Below are 20,962 nucleotides of genomic sequence, written 5' to 3'. Positions count from 1 at the left end.
AAATAAATCGGCGTTAGTTATTAAGAGTTTATTGAATCTACCTAAGTCTTGGAGTTTGTAGCTAATGCATGATTTTTTGCTTGGGTCATTGTGATCTAGCTGGACGTGATCGAGGTCTTATATGGTCGATTCTGCGGCTTCGACCATTTCTAGGTCCATAATGAATTCTTTGGCTTCGGCTTGTGGTGACCTCGAACCTTCTGATTGCTATGCTTCTTTTTCCTTTTCTTTCTTTTCTTGAGTTGTCGTACCGTCTATGGCAATTCGATAACATTCCTAGGATGTGCATTGTTCCCCTCGTATACTGAATATCCCTAGGGTGTTGGGAATTTGATCACTTGGTACAAGCTGGATGGGATGTCTCTCATGCAGTGTATCCATTGTTTGTCCCAAAATGGAGTTATATGCGGTGTCCTGGTCCATGATATGAAATGTTATTTCCAGAGTCACCCTACCAGCGAGGACAGGGAGTGTGATCTCTCCTGAAGTCCGTTCAACTACATTTGTAAAACTAGTTAGTGTAATGCACTGCGTCACTAACTTATCCTTGAGTCTCATCTCTGTAAGGACTCGAGGATGGATGATGTATGCCCTGTTTCCGTCATCTACCATAATTCTTCTAACATCAGTATCTGAAATTCGTAAAGTAATGACTAGTGCATCATTGTGATGGAAAGTCAAACTATCGGCATCTGACTCATTGAAGATGATACTTTCTTCGATTTCGTCATACCGTTCATGGGTGATCAATCTTTTGAGTTTGTGAATTCCGGTGAATTTGATACCATTGATAGAGGTGTCGTCACTGCCACCAATAATCATATTGATAGTGCGAGCTGGTAAAGACGCTTTGGTGGGCCTAGGCGTTCTTGACCCCTTGCTAAAGTGTTCACGCCTTTGTCACTGAGTAATTCTTTGAGATGTCCTTGTTGCTGCAAGTTTGCTATTTCTAGTCTCGGAGCATGGCGATCTTCTATTTTATGTCCACATTCTTGGTGGAACTCGCAAAGGGCGTCAGACTTCCTGGTGCTCGGGTCGGACCTCATCTTTAGAGGCCACTTTACCTTTGTTCTAAGCTTCTCAAGGGTGTATAACACCTTTGTAGGTGACACAAAAAAGTTGTGAGCAGATAGTAAGGGGGTTCATGTGATTGCCTGATCACAGTCTAGAGGGGGCCGTCTTTGTAGCAGAAGGAAGAGACGTGTGTCCTGACATAGGATTGACGTCGTTCCTTGCCTAGACGCGATACTAGATGGACTCTCCTTGTGTTGTACCTGTATTTTTTTCTGAGCTCAGATTGTACAGAGATGAGTCATCGATTTGGATCATTGAGGTCATTATCGTCTTCCCTGACCTCGACACAGTAGGCATTATGGAGTTTGTCCCAAGTGGATGGTGGGTACTTCATTAACTGACTTAGTAGCTTTCTGGTCGCCCACGAGCCCTGTTTGCTCAATCTGTTCTGAAAGCTGTCACGGCCATCCCCTCGGAGACGTTTGTTAAAGTCATCCTCACCATGTTGAATCAGGCGAGGAAGTCCCTCAGTCCCTCTCCTGGGGATTGCTTGATGTCAAAGATATCGTTCACCCTTGTTTCAGCTTTCTTGGCCCTGGCATGTGCCGTTACGAACTTATCGGCCATATCTTCGAATATTTCTATTGAATAGCCTGGTAGCTGTGAATACCACATCAACTCCCCTCCAGTGAGAGTTTTACCAAATGTTTTCAGCAAGGTGGAGACACCTACTCTTTAGTGAGGTCATTGCCTTTTACGGCGGTGATGTAGTGAGTTACATGATCTTTGGGATCGGGCGTTCCATCGTAGATTCTGAGATATGGGGGCATCTTGAAAGTTTTTGGTATGGCATTAGGGGCTGCTTCTTCCTTGTATGGTTGTTCCACAAACCTACCGCCGTCTCTTTTCGGCAATAATTTGGGGCACCTGGTATTTTGTCTACCCGTTCCTGGTGCTCCTTCATTTGTTCCTTGAGTGCTTTGTTCTTGTTTTCCATTTCTTCCATTATTTTCAACATGGCGGCTTGGATGTTATCACCTACACTATCAACATTTGTATGAGTGTTACCTGAAGTTTGGAGGGTTCGGTTGGTCATCGTGTTCATTCCTGCGTTGTGCTGCATGGATCCTTGTGGTTTCTATGGTCGTGCATGAGGCTTGCTTACTAATCACGTTGACTAGAGTGTCAGTCAACCATGCTTTAGGGAGTTCTTTTACTACGGGTAGTACCCCTTCTCCCGTGGACGTAGAGGCCCCCTTCCCATTTGATTTGGTTGTGTTGGAAAACGGCATAGGCGACCTCCCTGGTCTGGGGGAGGACGTGGTAGTCGCCTCCTCATCTTGGGTGTCATACTCTTTGTCGATGACACTCATGAGGTTGAGCAGGGCGTTGTCTGCCGCTTTTATCCGGCTTCCTTGGTTACATGCCATGGAATTTTTGTATACACACAAAGAAAAAGGATAACCTTTGTGGTTTGTTAGATCAACAAGTCACGTGAGTTATAGAGCTGATGGAAACTAAAAATTTGACTGAAAAATCCCCATAGACAACGACAAACTATATGACCCAAATTTTTTATATAGGTTTATACAATTAGATTTATAGCGACAGAAGAGTTAATGTAAGTCAATATTAATACCCAAATGATAAATCAAGTGTATATGCTACTGGATTACAATAAATAAGAGTAATAATGGAGTAACGAATGACTCAAGAATATTAAAAAGAGCAATAAATAACAATAAATGACATTTAAGTAAACAAATGAATAGAGGTCACCCGATAAAGGTGAGATTCCCCAATAATTCCTCTAACAATGACATATAATGATAATCTTTTGAATATTTCGTCCTTCTTGGATCGGGAAAGAAAAGATAGACAATGATTAAAAAGGTAAACTTTGTACGTATGTGATAATATTCAGAGAATGTCAATAAATTGTTCTTTACCAAAAAGTGTTTAATCCCCCCTACAACTATGTATATTTCTCTTTTAAGGGTACATGAGCTACAAAATCCTAGATAGTACAACTAGGAGGAATATTCACTGAAATATTTTCTAGGGAATAAAATCCTAGACTAGCCATTTCTGCTCTTTGAAGAGGAATGCTCGTCCTCATCCTCGTCTTTTATCGAGTCACTTCGACCTTGTCGACGACCTGTTATCTTCTCGTGATGTCGACCCTTTGAAATCAAGACATCGCACCATTTTGACGACACATGTCAATCTCCGAAGGCTTCATTCATGTCAGGTCAACATGTGACATTACTTTTTCACCCATACAAAAAAATCTTATAATACAAAAAAAAAATTGTAATGGACCATAATATGAATCTCAGGAAAATGATATTCCATTACAAATGTTCTTTTAAATATGTGGCTGTTTTCACAAAAAATTGGTAAATAAATATAAAAGATCTTTATAGAATTATTTTCTTTTATTCAAATTGTAGTAAACTCTTTCCCCTATACATATAAAACCTTACAGCCTTCTGTTCTAAACAGATTCATAAACCACCGTTGCATCTTGTTCTTCTCACAGCTCTAACACCCCAAGAAACATAACTAAATTTTTACCCTTATTTTCCCTTCTCTTCTCCTTTCTAATTAAAGTTCCATCAATTGATATTGTCTAACATGGAAGGTGGAGGTTCGTTGATGCACAGAAACAAAGCTGTATTATTTCAAGAACAAGTCCTTCATCAGTACTAGGTACGAACAAGCTGGATTCACAAACAATATCCAAAATGAAGCCAAAAATTCGCATAATTCACATATTTGCTCCTAGGGGTGTACATGGACTGTATTGATTCAGTTTTATTGGGTTTTTCAAATTCTTTTTGCATGAATATTATTTTAATCTTACTTTGTTAAATATTTTATAAGTAAATATATGTTTAGTAAATTTAAAAATTAACAAATATATGATCTATTAAAATATTCTTGTGGGACAATTTTCTTAGTAATACGTAATAGTTATTTTTTTTTGAATAATCTGACAATAATTTTTCATTGATGTACATTTTCAAGATTAACCAAATTTAATTATTAAAATAAAACTCAATATGATATCTAAATAATGATATATTCTATTTACTTTTAAATTATTAAAATACCACTTCAAATTCGAAAAAGATATAAGAATTTCATAGATCTTGACATATGGAAAAACAAAAAAATTGACGCATTTGAGTAACACTGGATATGAAAGAGATCATACAACCCATTATTTAAAGTTATAAAAAAGGGAGCACTTCACATTTAACTAGGGGTATACATAAGCCGATTGGTTCGGATTTTTCAATTATCAAACCAAACTAATTGGTTCGAAATTTTAAATCTATAAACCAAACCAAATCAACAAAAGTCAAATTTTTCAATCTCGATTTTTCTCGCGTTTTTGGTTTTCTCGAATTTTTTGAATTTTTTCGGGTAAACTTTTCATAGCATAAAATATATAACTTGTGCTCTAATATATCTTAGGTTCTAGTAGGAAAACACTATATAAGATGTTATCCAAGAAAATAATATAAATTAGTGTGAGATGAGTCATGGTATTATACTAATAAAATACTCAGCAAGTCACATAAAATAAATATTGCTAATTGTTAGTTAGTTAGTTAGCTGTTGTGTAAATAAGCATAGTCCTACATGGAATAGGAGTAGTGTAGGCATTGCTATTTGTTATAAATAAGATACTTGTATTATAGTTAATATATGTGAATAATATATTTTTTGGTGCATTCTCACATGGTATCAGAGCCTGTGTTTTAGATCCTAAAGCATCAACTCCCAAAGACATCATTGGATTGAAGAGATGTCTATAAAATTATCACCAAACCCTAGTGAACATCTCCGGCAGCAGCCTCCTTAGGGGGAGTCTTGTGGCCTTGTATGTCGCTTGTACCAGTCACTTTATAGTCTAAAATAGCCTCCTCGAGCCTAGTTTGGTAAATTCAGCTTAGTTATCCAGGAGTTTGGCATGACTCGTAGTGAAGCTGATCACTTTGTGTTTTATCAGCATTCTGCTTCAAATCTTTGTATTTATCTGGTGGTCTATGTTGATGATATTGTTATTATTGGCAATGATCATTATGATATTAATAATTTGAAGCAGCACCTCTTCCAGCGTCACGACCCAAAATTCACTTAAGGCCGTGATGGCGCCGGACACCACTGTCAGGCAAGCCAACACAAAATAGTTAATTTAGTTCTCATTTTGGTATTTTTGAAATCATAATTTCCTTCAATTTAACTAGTAAAAGATGAATTTTACAGATTAAATAATAATATTTTTAGCAAATTTCAATACTGAATAATCCAATAATCATCCCAAAACCCGGTGTCACAAGTGCATGAGCATTTACTAGGAAGTAAAATAAAATACAATAACTGTCCGGAATACAAAATTGGACAGAAAAAAATACAAGTACTCTGAAGGAGACTCTGCTGGCTGTGGATCGTCTCATAAGATGCAGTTCACCTAAATCCCTATATCAACCACGTCGCTACGCCCACAAGGCTACCAGACGTACATGTGCCTGTACAATAAAATGTACAGCAAGTGTAGTATGAGTACGAAACCAATGCGTATCCAGTAAGTATCCAGTCTAATCTCGAAGAAGTAGTGACGAGAGATCGACTTCGATACTTACTAGTGGTCCAATAATATCAGCTGCAGTAAATAACAACAACAATCCAGTAAAATTCCTCTAGTGGGGTCTGGGGAGGGTAGTGTGTATGCAGACCTTACCCCTACCCCGAATGAGTAGAGAGGCTGTTTTTGGAAAACCCTTGGCTCAAGAAAACAAAAAAACAAAAGGAGGCAATATTAGTAATCCTCATAAATCGTAAGAAAAATAGGAACAATATGAAATGTAGAAGAAAGATGCAAAGCTAAAGGGAAAGCTAATAAAAAGGTCTTGCATTGAAAAACGAGATAGTAAGACACAACATTGCCATTAACTAACTATCTTAGACAAAAAAACCCTACTAGACTAGTCTTACAAATGTACGAAGTAATGCATGACTCAAATGCCTCCTAACCTATAACCCTAATACTCGACCTCTACATCTTCCTATCAAGTGTCATGTCCTCGGAAATTTGAAGCCTCGTCATATCCTACCTGATCACCTCTCCCCAATATTTCTTAGGTCGCCCTTTACCTCTTCTCGTGCACTCCACAACCAGCTGCTCACACCTCCTTACCGGAGCATCTAGGCTTCTCCTCTTAACATGCCCGAACCATCTTAGCCTCGCTTCCCGCATCTTGGCATCAATGGGAGCTACGTGCACCTTCTCCTGAATAGCATCATTCCTAATCTTATCCATCCTAGTGTGCCCACACATCCACCTCAACATCCTCATTTTTGCTACTCATCTGCTGGATATGTGAGTTCTTAACAGACCAACACTCAACCCCATACATCATGGCCGGTCTAACCACCGCTTTATAGAACTTACCTTTGAGTATCAGTGGAAATCTCTTGTCACACATGACTCCAGATGCTAACCTCCACTTCATCCATCCTACCCCAATACGGTATGTGACATCCTCGTTGATCTCCCTTCCCTCTTGGATAACCGACCTAAGGTACTTCAAGCTACCTATACTAGGGATGACCTGTGATTCAAGCCTTACATCCACGCCCACTTCCCCCGGTTCAGCGCTAAACTTACACTCCAGGTATTCCATCTTCGTTCTGCTCAACTTGAAACCCTTAGACTCAAGAGCCTATCTCCAAACCTCTAGCCTATCGTAAATACCGGCTCACGACTCATCAGTAAGAACTATGTCATCGGCGAATAACATACACTATGGCACCTCTCCTTGAATATGTCTTGTTAATGTGTCCATCACCAGGGCGAATAAGAACAGACTAAGTGCAGAACCTTGGTGTAACCCCATTACAACTGGAAAATACTCAAAGTCGCCTCCTACTGTCCTAACCCGAGTCTTAGATCCATCATACATGTCCTTAATCGCCATAATGTATGGAACCGACACACCTTTTGCCTCCAAGCATCTCCAGATAACTTCTCTAGGAACCTTCTCATACGCTTTCTCAACGTCAATAAACACCATGTACAAATCCTTCTTCTTCTCCTTATATAGTTCCACCAACCTCCTAGCAAGATGTATAGCTTCTGTAGTTGAACGACTTAGCATGAACCTAAATTGGTTGTCGGATACAGACACTGTCATCCGCACCCTCGCTTTAACCACCCTCTCCCACACTTTCATGGTATGACTTAGTAATTTGATACCCCTATAATTGTTACAACTCTAGATATCACCTTTGTAGAATACATTAGAACCACCGTACTCTACCTCCACTCATCTGGCATCCTCTTCGGCTTAAAAATAACATTAAACAACCCAGTCAACCACCTCAAACCTACTCTCCCCACGCACTTCCAAAATTCCACCAGAATCTCATCTGGCCCGGTCGCTCTGCCCCTACTCATCTTACGCATAATTTCCACGACCTCCTCAACCTTGATGCGCATGCAACACCCAGAGTCATGGTGACTCCTGGAGTGCTCCAATTTTCCTAGCACAATATCCTTATCCCCTTCTCCATTCAGAAGTTTATGAAATAAAGTCTGCCATCTTCGATTGATTTGGGCATCTTCCATCAATACTCTACCATCTTCATCCTTGATGCATCTCACTTGGTCCAAATCTCGAGCCTTCCTCTCTCTTAACTTGGCTAACAGGAATAACTTCTTCTCCCCGCCTTTGTCCCCCAGTTCCTCGTATATACGACTATAAGCCACAACATTAGCCTCTATCACCGCTATCTTAGCTTCTTTCCTAGCTACCTTATACCTCTCCATGCACGCTCACCTCTCCTCCTCACCTTTGCTCCCCACTAACTTCAGGTACGCCCCCTTCTTTGCTTCTATTTTACCTTGGACCACTTCATTCCACCACCAGTCTCCTTTGTGCCTCCTAGAGGTGCCCGTCGAGACCCATAATACCTCTCTCGCAGCATTCCTTATACAGTCTACTGTCGGTGACCACATAGCACTCGCGTCACCGCTTCTTCTCCAAGCTCCCATAACCGACAATCATCGCTCCAATTCTTCGGCTTTATCCTTAGTTAAGCTCCCCACCTGATTCTCGGTCTTTCTCAAGTAGAACGTTTCCTCCTTCTTAACATAATACCTATGTCCATCACCAAAAGCTTATGCTGCATCGTGAGTATCTCACTCAAAATCACTTTGAAATCCTTGCACAACCCTCTATCCTCCCTCATGAGGAGGAAATAGTCAATATGAGTCTTCTCTACCACATTTTGAAAATTAATCAAATGCTCCTCCCTTTTCAGAAAGCTAGAGTTCGCAATCACCAACCCAAAAGCCTTAGCGAAGTCCAACAGCGAGGTACCTCATCCGTTCCTTTCCCCAAAATCGAAGCCTTCGTGTACTTCTCTATAACCACCTGCGGTTGACCCAATATGACCATTGAAATCCCCTCCTATAAATAGCTTCTCAGCAGGCGGAACCTGGCGCACAATCTCATCTAATCCCTCCCAGAAGCGTCGTTTAACCTCCTCATCTAGACCCGCATGCGGCGTATAGACGCTAATGACGTTCATGGTTCACTCTCCAACCACCAACGTAATAATCATCAATCTATCATTCACTCATCTAACCTCAACCACAGATTCTCTAAATTCCCTATCCACCAAGATACCCACTCCATTCTTACCTCTCTGGACTTCTGAGTACCAAAGTTTTTACCCGTCCGCGTCCTTCGCCCTCGACCCTACCCACCTTGTCTCCTAGACATACGCTATATTGACTCTCCTCTTCTGAAGGATCTTTGCCAACTCAATAGACTTACCCGTCAATGTACCCACATTCCATGACGCAATTCTCAACCTATAGACACCCTTATTCCCTTTACCTACCTTGCCTCCCGACCCACGTCCTAACCCCTGCCCTACCTCCCGCCCCGCCCCCTAGTCCCCCCAAGGACATGACCTCACTCGACTATCCCAGACTACAGCCACTATATCTACGACAGACTAAGGGGAACCACTAACACACATAAGGCAACAGACCAAACTAGAGAAAGACAAGATGCAAGTACATGCACACTAATACGGTGAATAAACTAATACTAACTAAGATAACAACAATTTAACTAACACAACAAGTGGAAACAGGAAAACGGGAGTCACCAACTCTCATGAGTAGAACTTGGGAATTGTCCTGGTATATACGACGATGTTGCGGCCACCTCGCACGTTCTTGTCCCACTCCTGCTGCCCCTTGCTAGCACTCGCCCAGATTGTTCTTTAATCTTTGCACACACATGTCCCGTTCGCCGCTAATAGCCCCAGGCCCTAACCTAAAATACACACAAAATACCATGAAGCCAAACAAAGAAAAGATGGGTTGTCACTGCTACCACTGGTGAGGCCCCACCCGTAGCAAAGGAGAGCCAAAAAATGATGAAATAAAATTTTAAGTTGATTTAAAAATAGTCAGTAATGAATAAAAAGGCCATTATAAACTTAGTAAAAATTAGATCTTCACTAAGTTCTTTACAAATTACGACAGAAAAAAGCAGAAACCAAAGTTTGGATTTTTGTGGTCGAAAGTAGCCTACCGGAGGAAAAGCCAAGAAAATCATATAAAAATAGAAAAAAGCAAATCTTTACCTTAGAAACAGCAAAACCCAGAAAGGATCGGTGTGAAATAAAATAAAATTTTTTACCTCAGAATCAGCTGCAGTAAAGACGTGAATAAATATGAAACAGAGTAAATATATCGAATAAACAAGTATAAAATACGTGGTACAATTTCCCTCTTTATAATTTTACTTGAGCTCTGATCGAGGCCAACCCTGTACTACTACAAAGTAGCAAGAGTGGTCGAAGCAGCTTTTACCCGAGAAGGTCGGGATCGATTTCAACAGGGAGCTAGAGATTGGAGTTAAGTTTCTATCTAAATTGGAGTTGCGTAATTGTTCCTAATTACACTTCTATTCATAATTGGTTTTGATATTACTTCTAATTTTATACTACTAAAATGCTAAATTAGTCTAAGTGAAGCTAAGAGTAAACTATTGAAAGTTGTCTAAATTGGTAAAAGACACTAGGGAAGTGACTTTCTCCTAGGTGGGTGATTGACGGATTCTCGAGTCTAAGGCTAGATTTCACATTTGGGGAGTATGATATAACCATTGCACAATTCTACTCACTCTATACCTCTCGGTAGTTTGAGTAATTTTGCTCTAATTGACTTTCTTAAGACCAATTGGGTATGATAATTTGTGCAAGCAATAGAGATTCAAGTCGGCTATTACTATCTCTAGGTTTAAACCTTTAATTGAGGCTATCAATATCTTGAATACGCCCCAATTCCTTGTTGGACCAATTTCATGGACTTAGGCTCTCTTTCTCAAGAAGAGCCAAAATTAACTAGGCATAAACTAGTGTTTGCAACCATTAATTCAACATTTAAACCATAAATTAGTCCAAATATCAAACACCCATAGACATTCAATCCTTAAAACACAAGACCCATCAATTACACACACTAGGGTTGAGCCACAACCCTAGCTAAATGGTCTAGCTACTCATGATTATAGAAGAAAACAAAGAATTAGATGAAGAAAAATCCATAATATTTAATTACTTGATAAAACTTGAAGATTCAATGATGAAACTAAGCTAAAATTACTCAAAATAGAAATAGAGTACTGTTCACGAGCGCAGCTCTTCGTCAAAATACAACTGATGACCTAAAAATGGGAAAAAACTATTAATACTAGGCCGAAAATTCTGGAAAAAAATACCCCTGCGGGGCTAGTGCGAACCGCACTAAGGCTCTTGGCTGAAATAATCTACTTTCTGAAGTTGGCCACCGCGAGCCGCACAAAATGCACTGCGATCGCGGTGGCTTCTATTGCGGTTTGCACAAAATGGACCGCGGTCCACATTGGACATATTCCTCCAACTTGGAAACTCTATGATCTTGGGCTTTGCAGACTGCACAAAGTCGAGTGCGGCCGCAATGAAGTCAATGTGGTCCACACAAAATACTTTGCGGCCGCGTTGCTTGGTTGCCTAAAATGAACACTCTCTGAACCTCCTCTTTGCGGACCGCACAGAATGGTGTGTGACCGTACTAGTCCTATTATACTGAGCTTGGCATTGTTCTTGGTACTTGTGCATGTTTCACTCATTTTTGAGCCGGTTTTGACAGATTGTTGCCTTGTTGACCAAACCCTGCAATCAAGTACAACATGTGAGCCTTTGGAACTATTTTGTACACATTTCTAATCAAAACTTAAGCAAGAAAGAGTGTAAAATGCATCATAATCCCTAGTTATCAACTCCCCCAAACTTAAGCTTTTGCTTGTCCTCAAGCAAACAAAATAAGACCCACCCTTTAAGAGTAAATCCAAGAAAATTGTGCTGACCTAAAGTGACCTCATCTAGCATCAATTGGTACTAACAATTTCCCTCAATTCAAATGAATGATTAACAACATTCACTCTTTTGAACACCATGGATTTAGTGCGACACAAGAGGCTCAAGAGTTGACTTAACACATCAAAGAAACTCTTTCTATTACTTTGGTCATTGCGAAATCCAAACTCACACATCCTCGACTCTCCCTAAGAAAACCTCACCTTTAGGATAGTAGCACTCAAAACGAGGTTAATGGAAATACACTCATCTCTCTCAAGGAAAAATCACAAGTCCGGCTCTAAGTACCATATGCTTGCCCCTTATGTGAGTCACCACTAATGTAAGCTTCATTCAAATCAAGATTATATAGGGCTTTTGTGGAGACATAGTGAAGGCTTTTGGTTCAGGGTAGGAAATGCTTGATCTAAGTAGGTTCCATATTCCCTTTAGCACTTCTTTTGCTTCGTTTTGGCACACACTCACTTAACTTTTTAAGTCATTTCACTTATTTCTAAGGGGTTAGAGAGACACACTGTCACTCTTTCTTGTTCATTTAAAATCTTTTCTCCTTTCTCAACTTTCCACACCTTCCATTCTTTGCTTTTTTATTGAATCCCTTCATTCTTTTCTACATTGAACATTCTTTTTGTCTTTTTGATTTTCTTTCTTTTTTATCGCCTTTCCTTTTCTTCATTTCGTACCTTTTACCACTTTGTTTCAATCCTCGTCTCCCCCCCCTGACTTATACTTTTGCCATATGCTAAGGAAAGATCGGGTGCCAAGAGAGTGTATCTTTAGAACGAGTAAAGGCTTGTATCGTGGTTCTTGAAGGAAAAAGGTCTAAGGCTCAAAAGGGTTGACTAGGGATTTTATCATTGGTAGGCTATGAAATTGTTCAAGATATCATTCGGATCAAGGAGAGCCTATAATCATATCTCAAGTCAAACTACACTTAGGATTTCGCCTAGACAAACATTCAGGGCAAGTTCTAGACCAATGTCTTAGGACTTGGGCTTGCAATTCAAATTCTCACCACACAAGCTATGGGATTGCTAAAGACACAGAGTCGGGGTCCCACAACAACCTTACATAAGATTTGAGCACACAATGGTCCCAAAAAACAACTTGATGATTATCGGCCAACACAAGAGTCTCAAGGTCACAACTTTCACCATCCTATACACAATGATTTTTTTTACCATACGATCAAAGGCAAATATGTTAGGCCCAAGTGAAGCTTTGCTTGAGGCAGCCTTACCAACTAACTACTAAAAAGCAAAAAGAAAAACAGACTCAAACCCTTAAAAAGGTTGTTGTGCCATCCATCATCGGGAAGAGCCACCCGATTTACCCAAATTCCACCTTTGGAAAGAACCGTGGCATTAAGAAAACCAAAGGATTATTGCAAAAACTCAAAATAAGAAGCTACGAACATAAAATAAGAAGCTAAGAAAGGAAAAATGCGGAAAGTAAAATGAATATGTACAAGAGGGAATTTAATCGAATATACAATAGGGGGAATAAATATATACATAAGAACATAACTTTTATATAAAGACCCAAAGTAAAAAGTACGAAAAGTGCAATGAAATGCTAAAATTATATACACACCAAAGATAAAAAAGAAAGAAAGCATAAAATATTGTCATATGTACAGTCATCCAAATATCCAAATAGGGCTACCCCCTCAAATAAAAGCTGTCATTGTCCTCAATGCCAACTAACCAAAACAAGCACAAAAATAGAGAAGAGAGGAAAAAGAAACTCCCTATGCGCCCTCTATCTGCATGGGATCCTCAGTTTGGGTCCCTGAGTCCTCTATCTACTCGGGAACCTGTGACTGGCTCCCTGTGTTCTGTGGCTCTGCTGGGACCTGGGCTTGGACCTGGACTGAGTCCTGGACTGAGTCCTGGGCTGAATCCTGGGGCCAGCTGGAGGAACCTCCCTGCGGGTCCTCCAACTGAATAACTGTATCGTCAGACCGGACGATCACCCTCTTCCTCTTGGGAGGCCTCTCAGACTCCTGCTTTTGCTGGGGCTGGGTGCTGGTGCTGGGTCATGCAATAACAAATCTAAAGGCAGGTGATTCGCCTTTATTTTCTTAACCTCGACCCCTAGCTCCTTCACCGACTCTTTTGAAGTCGAGTCTTCCTCATTTTCTTTGCCTCCCTAGCAAGTTACTTGAGTGCCTTTACATGTGAATCAACAACGTCCGTAAGCAATTTATGATTCTTTAGGATTTTCTTCTGGTTGTCCAGAAGATCCTTGAGAGTGTCCTCAATGGACTGTAGGACCCGTGGAGGAGGAGGTGCTGACTGAGCTGCCACCAAGGTAGATAGTACAGATAGCTTAGAAGTAGCTGTCTGCATCCAATTGTTGATGCTGGCAAGGGCTTGGCTCAGGCGGTGGGCAGTCAATGGGTATGCAGTGGTGGAGGGTATCTCTGGAGCTGTAGAAGTGGATGGACCTGGGGCCATGTCTACTGAGGTGGAAGGAGGCTGAGTATGAGCCACTACCACTACTGGCTCTTAAGACTGGCCAGTCGAAGTAGTGGCTTTGCCCTTAAAGTGCTTGCCTTTAGGGTTGTCATCACCCTGTAGGCTATACCGTTACCGTGAGAAAGGTGCCTTCGTCTTCACTTTCATATCAAACTTTCACTTTTCCACATCTTGGTCCCCCAGATACATGGTCAGGAAGTTGGGGAATGGATAAGATCTGTCACCTTCGTTCACTACCCGTGTAATAACTCGGGACATCACAATCCCGATGTTAATATACCCCATCATGATAGATGCTACCAAAATCGGCCGGTGAATAAGGAGTGAGTTGTCGTGGGTGGTTGGGTCTATCCTGGTGCATACAAATATCTCCCACCCCTTAGCCTCAAAGTTCAAAGTTCTCCTCAAGATCTTCACTCCCGCAGTCAACCAATCTGGGGTGGTACCTGGGATTGCCAAGTACTCCGCCAACCAAGTACGAGCTTCCTCACCCAATGCCATCTTCTCCAAGTACAAGGACACATCCTCCTCCAAAGCCTAGGTAATCATTTATGGTCTTGCCATCAAATTTCACCTTCAAGTTCTGCACTTTGGTGACTGTGGTACCCTTTTTTTGTGGGCCACATTGGTGTATAACTCCTTCACTAAATGCTCATTGGCGTCCTTCACATGGCCTATGAAGTAGTCCCATCCATCTCTCTTTCTAAATTGCCTCAACACATTGGGGTTGTGAGGCAAAAGGTCCCAGGTAATAAATTTATGCTCAGGTATCAATTTCCTCTCGGGCCACCACTCTCGGAATTTGTGGTAGGCAACCTCACTTACAAACTGGTCTTGCCATGCCTTCAGATTTCTAGTCCTCTCTACCCCACCTACTTGAGGCTCACACCCTTCTACTTCTTCCCCATCTTCTGCTACTGGACCCTCTCTGGATAGTGAAGATGTAGGAGAGGTGGAGTATTCATTTCCACTGCCGACAGTTGAGCCCACAAACGACTCATAAGATATACGCACTGATGCTTGGGCAGTGGGGGAGCCTAGAGGTGTATCCCTCAACCTATTCCTCTCCGGCCAGTCAAGAACATACTTTGGCACGGAGCCTGAAGATGCCTCCTGGGAAGGCTCATACACACTCCCTAACTGGTCAATAGCTCTGTCAACAGCTCTTATGATCCTCCTTGTATTCTTTATGTTTTGTCGGACTTGTGGGGTCAATTTTATCATTCCTTCTCCCCTACCCCGGGAGGACTCTCCTCTTCCTTATTGTTTACCACCTTTGCCTCGAGATTTCACCATTGTCTGCAAATAACATTTAGTTATGCTTTGTTAGTATCAATAGAAACAATGAAATGCAAAGTTGTAGAACAATTTGTTACAGACAGTTTAAATGTTGCAGAATGCGGACCACGCAAAATGAGGTGCGGCCGCAAAGAGGCTACCACAGACTGCATAAAATCCATTGCGGTCCGCACAAAGGTGGGGTTCAAACTACCCACTCTCTGAATCTATGCACCGCGGACCGCACAAAAAGGCATTGCGGTCCGCATTGAGGCACCGCAGACCGCACAAAATTCGTTGCGGCCGCGGTCCTCAAATGTCAGCATTCAGTACTTAGTCCATTGTGGTCCGCACAAAATAGCATTGCAGACCGCACAGAGGCACCGCGGACCGCAAAAAATCCACTGCGGTCCGCACTGAGTGCCCAACAGCAATACCAACCTAGGGTTCATATTTTGTTCATTTTTCGTCCAATTATTCACCTATTAATGATTCCCTAAGTGTTGCCTCAGTGTTTTAACTACCTAGTCCTAATTAAAACAATATTTAACTAACCTAAGCTACAAGATTGAAAGAAAAAATGGAACGGGAAGGACGGAGAACTAAGAAAAAACAAAAATTCAAAGAAAATAATAAAATTAAACAACTAAGGAGGAGTTAAAGTTACCAGAAATGAGATTTACTGAAGATTAAAGAGTCTTAGCAGTTAGTTTCGTGCAATGAGAGTGATGAACAATGATTTTTATGCTTCTGAGATGAAAAGGATCGAAAAGTTTAAATGTAGGGCCTCAGGTCTTATTTATAGAAAAAGGTCCTGGGCCCCAGCTCACCTACCCACCGCAGACCGCACAAAATGGCACCGCGGTCCGCGGTGCTCAAAAAACAAGTGGACCACTGCGGACCGCACAAAATGCAATGCGGCCACGGTGGAAAACTTCCGAGATTCCCTACTTTTCTCAAATCACTTCTGCGGTCCGCATTGATTTCTTGCCCCCGCACAAAATGAGTACGGTCCGCATTGCCAACTTTGGAGAGTGAGAATTTTCCAACCTGTTCCTGCACTACATCAACACAATCCTACAACATCTCACAACCAGTCAATCCAAAAATAAATCCTACACTACAATGAAAATCAAAGAAAAATAAGAAGAAAGACACATGAGTTGCCTCCCAAGAAGCGCCTGATATAACATCGCGGCATGATGCAGGGTATGATCAAATCATTTGAGATGAAGAAGTGCCACAACGTGGCTATCATCAATCTTGCCCAGGTAGTGCTTGACCCTGTGCCCATTCACTCTGAAAACTTCCCCATTTTTGTTCTTCAAGTCAAGTTCACCAAACGGAGTCACAAACACCACTTTAGAAGGTCCACTCCATTTTGACTTAAGCTTTCCCAGAAACAGACGTAACTGAGAGTTGAACAAGAGAACCAAATCACCCAATTTGAACTCCTTGCCACGAACATATTTATCATGAAGGTACTTCATCTTGTCCTTGTACAAGGACGAACTGGAGTAGGCATGGAATTGGAATTCATCAAGTTCATTAAGCTGCTCCACATGAAGATTTGCTGCCATATCCCATTTAAGATTCAACTTCCTCAAAGCCTACATGACCTTGTTCTCTAACTCAACCGGTAGATGGCAAGCTTTCCCAAACACCAACTGATACGGAGACATACCAATAAGAGTCTTGTAAGCCGTCCTATAAGCCCATAGAGCATCATCCAACTTATTTTACCAATCGGTCTTATTTGCATTGACCATTTTTGACAATATGCTCTTGATTTCCCTATTTGAAACTTCAACTTGTCCACTCGCTTGAGGATGATAAGGAGTAGAAACTTTGTGGTTGACACCATACTTTGCAAGCAAAGTGTCACAAGCTCTATTACAGAAATGAGACCCCCCATCACTTATGATTGCACGAGGAGTGCCAAACCTTGTAAAAATGCTCTTCTTGAGAAATGCAACAACACTTTGGGCCTTATTGTTGGGTAAAGCCACGACTTCAACCGATTTTGAAACATAGTTAACCGCCACAAGAATGTATGTGTTCCAGCATGAGCTAACAAACGGGCCAATAAAATTAGTGCCCCATACATCAAAAATATCAACTTCAAGGATGGTATTGAGAGGCATCTCATCTTTCTTCGAAATTCCACCCGCTTTTCGACATTCGTCACACCTCTTCACATGTTCACTTGCATATTTGCACAAAGTTGGCCAATAAAACCCACAACTAAGAACTTTGGAAGCCGTCCTCGCCCCTCCATGATGGCCACCATAGGGAGAGGAATGACAAGCCTCCAAGATACTCGATTACTCTTCCTCTGAGACACACCTTCGGATCACGCCATCTATGCAAATCTTGAACAAGTACGGCTCATCCCAATAGAAATCCAAACTATCCTGTTTGAGCTTCTTCCTTTGGTTAGAAGAGAGATCACACGGGATTATACCAGTCACATGGAAATTAGCAACGTTCGCAAACCATGGCATACCATTCACCGACACCGAAAGGAGTTGTTCATCAGGAAATGAATCATTGATCTCTAGGCCATCACGAGGCCTCCCCTCCTCCTCCAAGCGGGACAAGTGGTCCGCCAGTTGGTTTTCACTATCCTTCCGATCCAAAATACCCAAATCAAACTCTTGAAGTAACAAGACCCATCGCATCAGTCTAGCTTTGGAATCCTTCTTCGTCATCAAGTACCAGAGTGCAGCATGATCGGTATGGACTATGACCTTGGCACCCATAAGATACAGCCGAAATTTCTCCATGGCAAACACAATAGCCAAAAGTTCTTTTCCGGTCACCATGTAGTTCACTTGAGCATCATTCATTGTCTTGCTCACATAGTACACCGGATGAAATATTTTATTCACTCTTTGTCCCAAAACTTCCCCAACCGCAACATCGCTCGCAACACACAAGAGCTCAAAGGGTAAGCTTCAATTAGGTGCGGTAATGATAGGAGTGGTGGTCAACGTGTGCTTGAAAAGTTCAAAGGCTTGCGTACATCGCTCATCGAACACAAACTTGGCATTTTTTTCTAATAACTTGCATAAGGGGTTCACTACCTTCGAAAAGTCTTTGATAAATCTCTGGTAGAACCCCGCATGCCCAAGAAAACTTCTAACTCCCTTGGCAAAGGTAGGGGGAGGGAGCCCTGTAATCAAATCAATTTTTGCTTTGTCCACCTCGATACCATGCTTTGAAATTTTATGCCCAAGAACTATGCCCTCTTCCACCATGAAGTGACATTTCTCCCAATTAAGAACAAGATTGGTTTCTTCACAACGGGCTAACACTCTATCAAGATTTTTCAAACACTCTTCAAATGAATCACCCACAACACTAAAGTCGTCCATAAACACCTCTAAAATATCTTCCACCATATCGGTGAAAATGGCCATCATACACTGCTGAAATGCAGCCGGTGCATTACACAACCCAAAAGGCATCCTAGCAAAGGCAAAGGTGCCATATGGACAAGTGAATATGGTCTTCTCCTGATCTTCTGGAGCAATCAAGATTTGGTTGTATCCAGAATACCCATCCAAGAAATAGTAGAAGGCACGCCCAGCAAGTCGATCTAATATCTGATCAAGAGAAGGCAATGGAAAGTGATCCTTGCAGATCATTTTATTCAGCTTGTGGTAGTCCATGCATACCCTCCAACCGGTCACGGTCCTGGTAGGAATCAACTCGTTTTGCGAATTTGAAACCACGATCATGCCACCCTTCTTCGGTACATATTGCCCCGGCAAAGTGCAAGAGCTATCAGAGATGGGGTACACAACACCGACATCCAACCACTTGATCACCTCCTTTTTTACAACTTCTTGCATTGCCTCGTTCAACCGCCTTTGATGTTCCAAGGAGGGCTTTGCATCATCTTCCAGAATAATCTTGTGCATACAGAATGCAGAGCTTATCCCCTGAATATCAACTAAAGTCCATCCAATTGCCTTCTTCCACTTTTGGAGCACCGCCAATGTGGAATCAACCTTTATGTTAGTAAGACAAGAGGAAAGAATAACTGGAAAAGTAGAACTAGGGCCTAAGAACTCATACTTAAGGTGTGGAGGAAACGACTTCAACTCCAACACCGAAGGTTCCTCAATTAAAGGTTTTGTTGGTGGAGTCTTCCTATTATCAAGGTCCAAATATAGTTTCCTAGGCTCATAAGAGTAAGAGCCCATCTCATGTAAGGCATTCACACACTCCACTCGGCCTTCATCATCATTGACATCAAAATTCAACAACACGACCTCTAGAGGCTCTTCCACATTGATCATTGAACTTGTATCATCAAGTATCACTGCCGTGACAAGGTCCACAAAAGATCACACCTCAGAACTATTGGGTTGCTTCATTAACGTGCACACATGAAAGACCACTTTTTCATTACCCACCCGGAAGGTGAGTTCCCCTGCTTCCATATCAACTAAGGCCTTCCCAGTAGCAAGGAAAGGTCTCCCCAATATGATTGGAACTTCATAATCCATTTCACAATTCAAGATCACAAAATCAGCTGGCAAGATAAATTTGTCCACCCGGACAAGTACATCATCAATAATACCCAATGGTCTCTTCACCGTTCTATCCGCCATTTGCAATCTCATGGAAGTTGGCCTCGGTTGCCCAATACCCAAAGTTTTGAAAACTAAGTAGGGCATCAAGTTGATACTTGCCCCCACATCACATAGAGCCTTAGCAAAGTCCGCACTCCCAATGGTGCAAGGAATGGTGAAAGCACCGAGATTTTCAAGCTTCGAGGCCATTGAATGCACCATTGCACTAACTTAGTGGGTCATATTTATAGTTTCACAATCCATGGATCGTTTCTTTGTCACCAAGTCCTTCATGAATTTAGCATAGCCCAGCATTTGCTCAAGGGCCTCCACCAACGACACATTAATTGATAATTTCTTCATCATATCAATAAAATTTTTAAACTGATTCTCATTTTTATGCTTCGCGAGCCTTTGAGGATAAGGTGGAGGTGGCCTTGTTAAAGAAGCCTTGGCTTTAGACACAACATGCTCCAGCATGTCTATTACGTGTTCCCTAGACGGGTTCACATCATTTTGAGTTTCCACCTCGGCATCTTCAATATCAATCCACACTTCTTCATTCACATTCTCATCAATTACATTTTCAACCACCAAAGGAACTTCATCTTCTAGCAACTCAACTTCATCACTTAAAATTTGCTTTTGTTTGGAGGCATTCACATCACCGCGTCGTCCAATCCTTGTTGTTACCGCCATAACATGATTGTTCCCACTCTTCGGATTTACTACCGTATCACTTGGTAGAGCCCCCTTAGGGCGAGTGTTCAAGGACTGTGAGATTTGGCCTAACTAAACCTCCAAATTTCTAATTGAAGTATTGTGGTAAGACAACTGGGCATCAGAGTCCGTATTCTTTTTCATCATATGTTCAAACATCATTTCAATTCTCCCCATATCATTATTGGAAGAACTAGGACCTTGTGATGGAAATGGGGGTGGATTGTTCAGTTGTTGGTACATTGGGGGCCTTTGGAAGACTTGTCCCCAATTTCATTGATTGCCATTGTTCCAACCTCCCTGATTGTTATTACCACCCTAGTTGTTGTTGTTTCCATTCCAATTACCCTGATTGTTCTGATTGCCCCAATTGGAATTTTGGTTATTGTTCCCCCAATTACCATTGCCTTGTTGTTGTTGATTGCCTCAATTGCC

At 41.6% G+C, this 20,962-nt stretch overlaps 4 protein-coding genes across 4 annotated transcripts; all 4 read right to left on the bottom strand.

The window, feature by feature from the left end:
• Positions 1–276: 276 nt before the first annotated feature.
• LOC104218340 (uncharacterized) lies at positions 277–822 on the bottom strand. The gene has a single exon (XM_009768810.1). It carries the CDS (start codon positions 820–822, stop codon positions 277–279), a length of 546 nt encoding a protein of 181 aa, XP_009767112.1.
• Positions 823–6,830: 6,008 nt separating this feature from the next.
• On the bottom strand, positions 6,831–7,259 carry LOC138883458 (secreted RxLR effector protein 78-like). The gene has a single exon (XM_070164146.1). It carries the CDS (start codon positions 7,257–7,259, stop codon positions 6,831–6,833), a length of 429 nt encoding a protein of 142 aa, XP_070020247.1.
• An 83-nt stretch (positions 7,260–7,342) lies between these two features.
• Positions 7,343–7,855, bottom strand: LOC138883457 (uncharacterized). The gene has a single exon (XM_070164145.1). It carries the CDS (start codon positions 7,853–7,855, stop codon positions 7,343–7,345), a length of 513 nt encoding a protein of 170 aa, XP_070020246.1.
• A 9,108-nt stretch (positions 7,856–16,963) lies between these two features.
• Positions 16,964–20,506, bottom strand: LOC138883455 (uncharacterized). Its single transcript, XM_070164144.1, has 4 exons — positions 20,065–20,506; positions 19,202–19,554; positions 18,786–18,832; positions 16,964–17,294 (listed from the first exon to the last, which is right to left on the bottom strand). The coding sequence occupies exons 1-4, from the start codon at positions 20,504–20,506 to the stop codon at positions 16,964–16,966; spliced, it is 1,173 nt and encodes a 390-aa protein (XP_070020245.1).
• Between the last annotated feature and the right edge of the window lie 456 nt (positions 20,507–20,962).

Source organism: Nicotiana sylvestris, chromosome 12 (genome assembly GCF_000393655.2).
Source record: "Nicotiana sylvestris chromosome 12, ASM39365v2, whole genome shotgun sequence".
In the NCBI taxonomy this organism is placed as follows: Eukaryota; Viridiplantae; Streptophyta; class Magnoliopsida; order Solanales; family Solanaceae; genus Nicotiana; species Nicotiana sylvestris.
Note: the sequence above shows the minus strand (reverse complement) of the source record. Positions and strands in the feature narration are given on the sequence as shown.

Excerpts from the sequence above, each read along its gene's own strand:
- LOC104218340 (XM_009768810.1), bottom strand. The coding sequence starts at position 822 with ATGATTATTGGTGGCAGTGACGACACCTCTATCAATGGTATCAAATTC.
- LOC138883458 (XM_070164146.1), bottom strand. The coding sequence starts at position 7,259 with ATGAAAGTGTGGGAGAGGGTGGTTAAAGCGAGGGTGCGGATGACAGTG.
- LOC138883457 (XM_070164145.1), bottom strand. The coding sequence starts at position 7,855 with ATGGAGAGGTATAAGGTAGCTAGGAAAGAAGCTAAGATAGCGGTGATA.
- LOC138883455 (XM_070164144.1), bottom strand. The coding sequence starts at position 20,506 with ATGGCGGTAACAACAAGGATTGGACGACGCGGTGATGTGAATGCCTCC. Across the intron at positions 19,555-20,064 it reads AAAGAAACGATCCATGGATT|TGATACTTGATGATACAAGT; the intron begins GTGAAACTATAA and ends TTGTCACGGCAG. Across the intron at positions 18,833-19,201 it reads TGCTCCAAAAGTGGAAGAAG|ATATTAGATCGACTTGCTGG; the intron begins GCAATTGGATGG and ends TCTCTTGATCAG.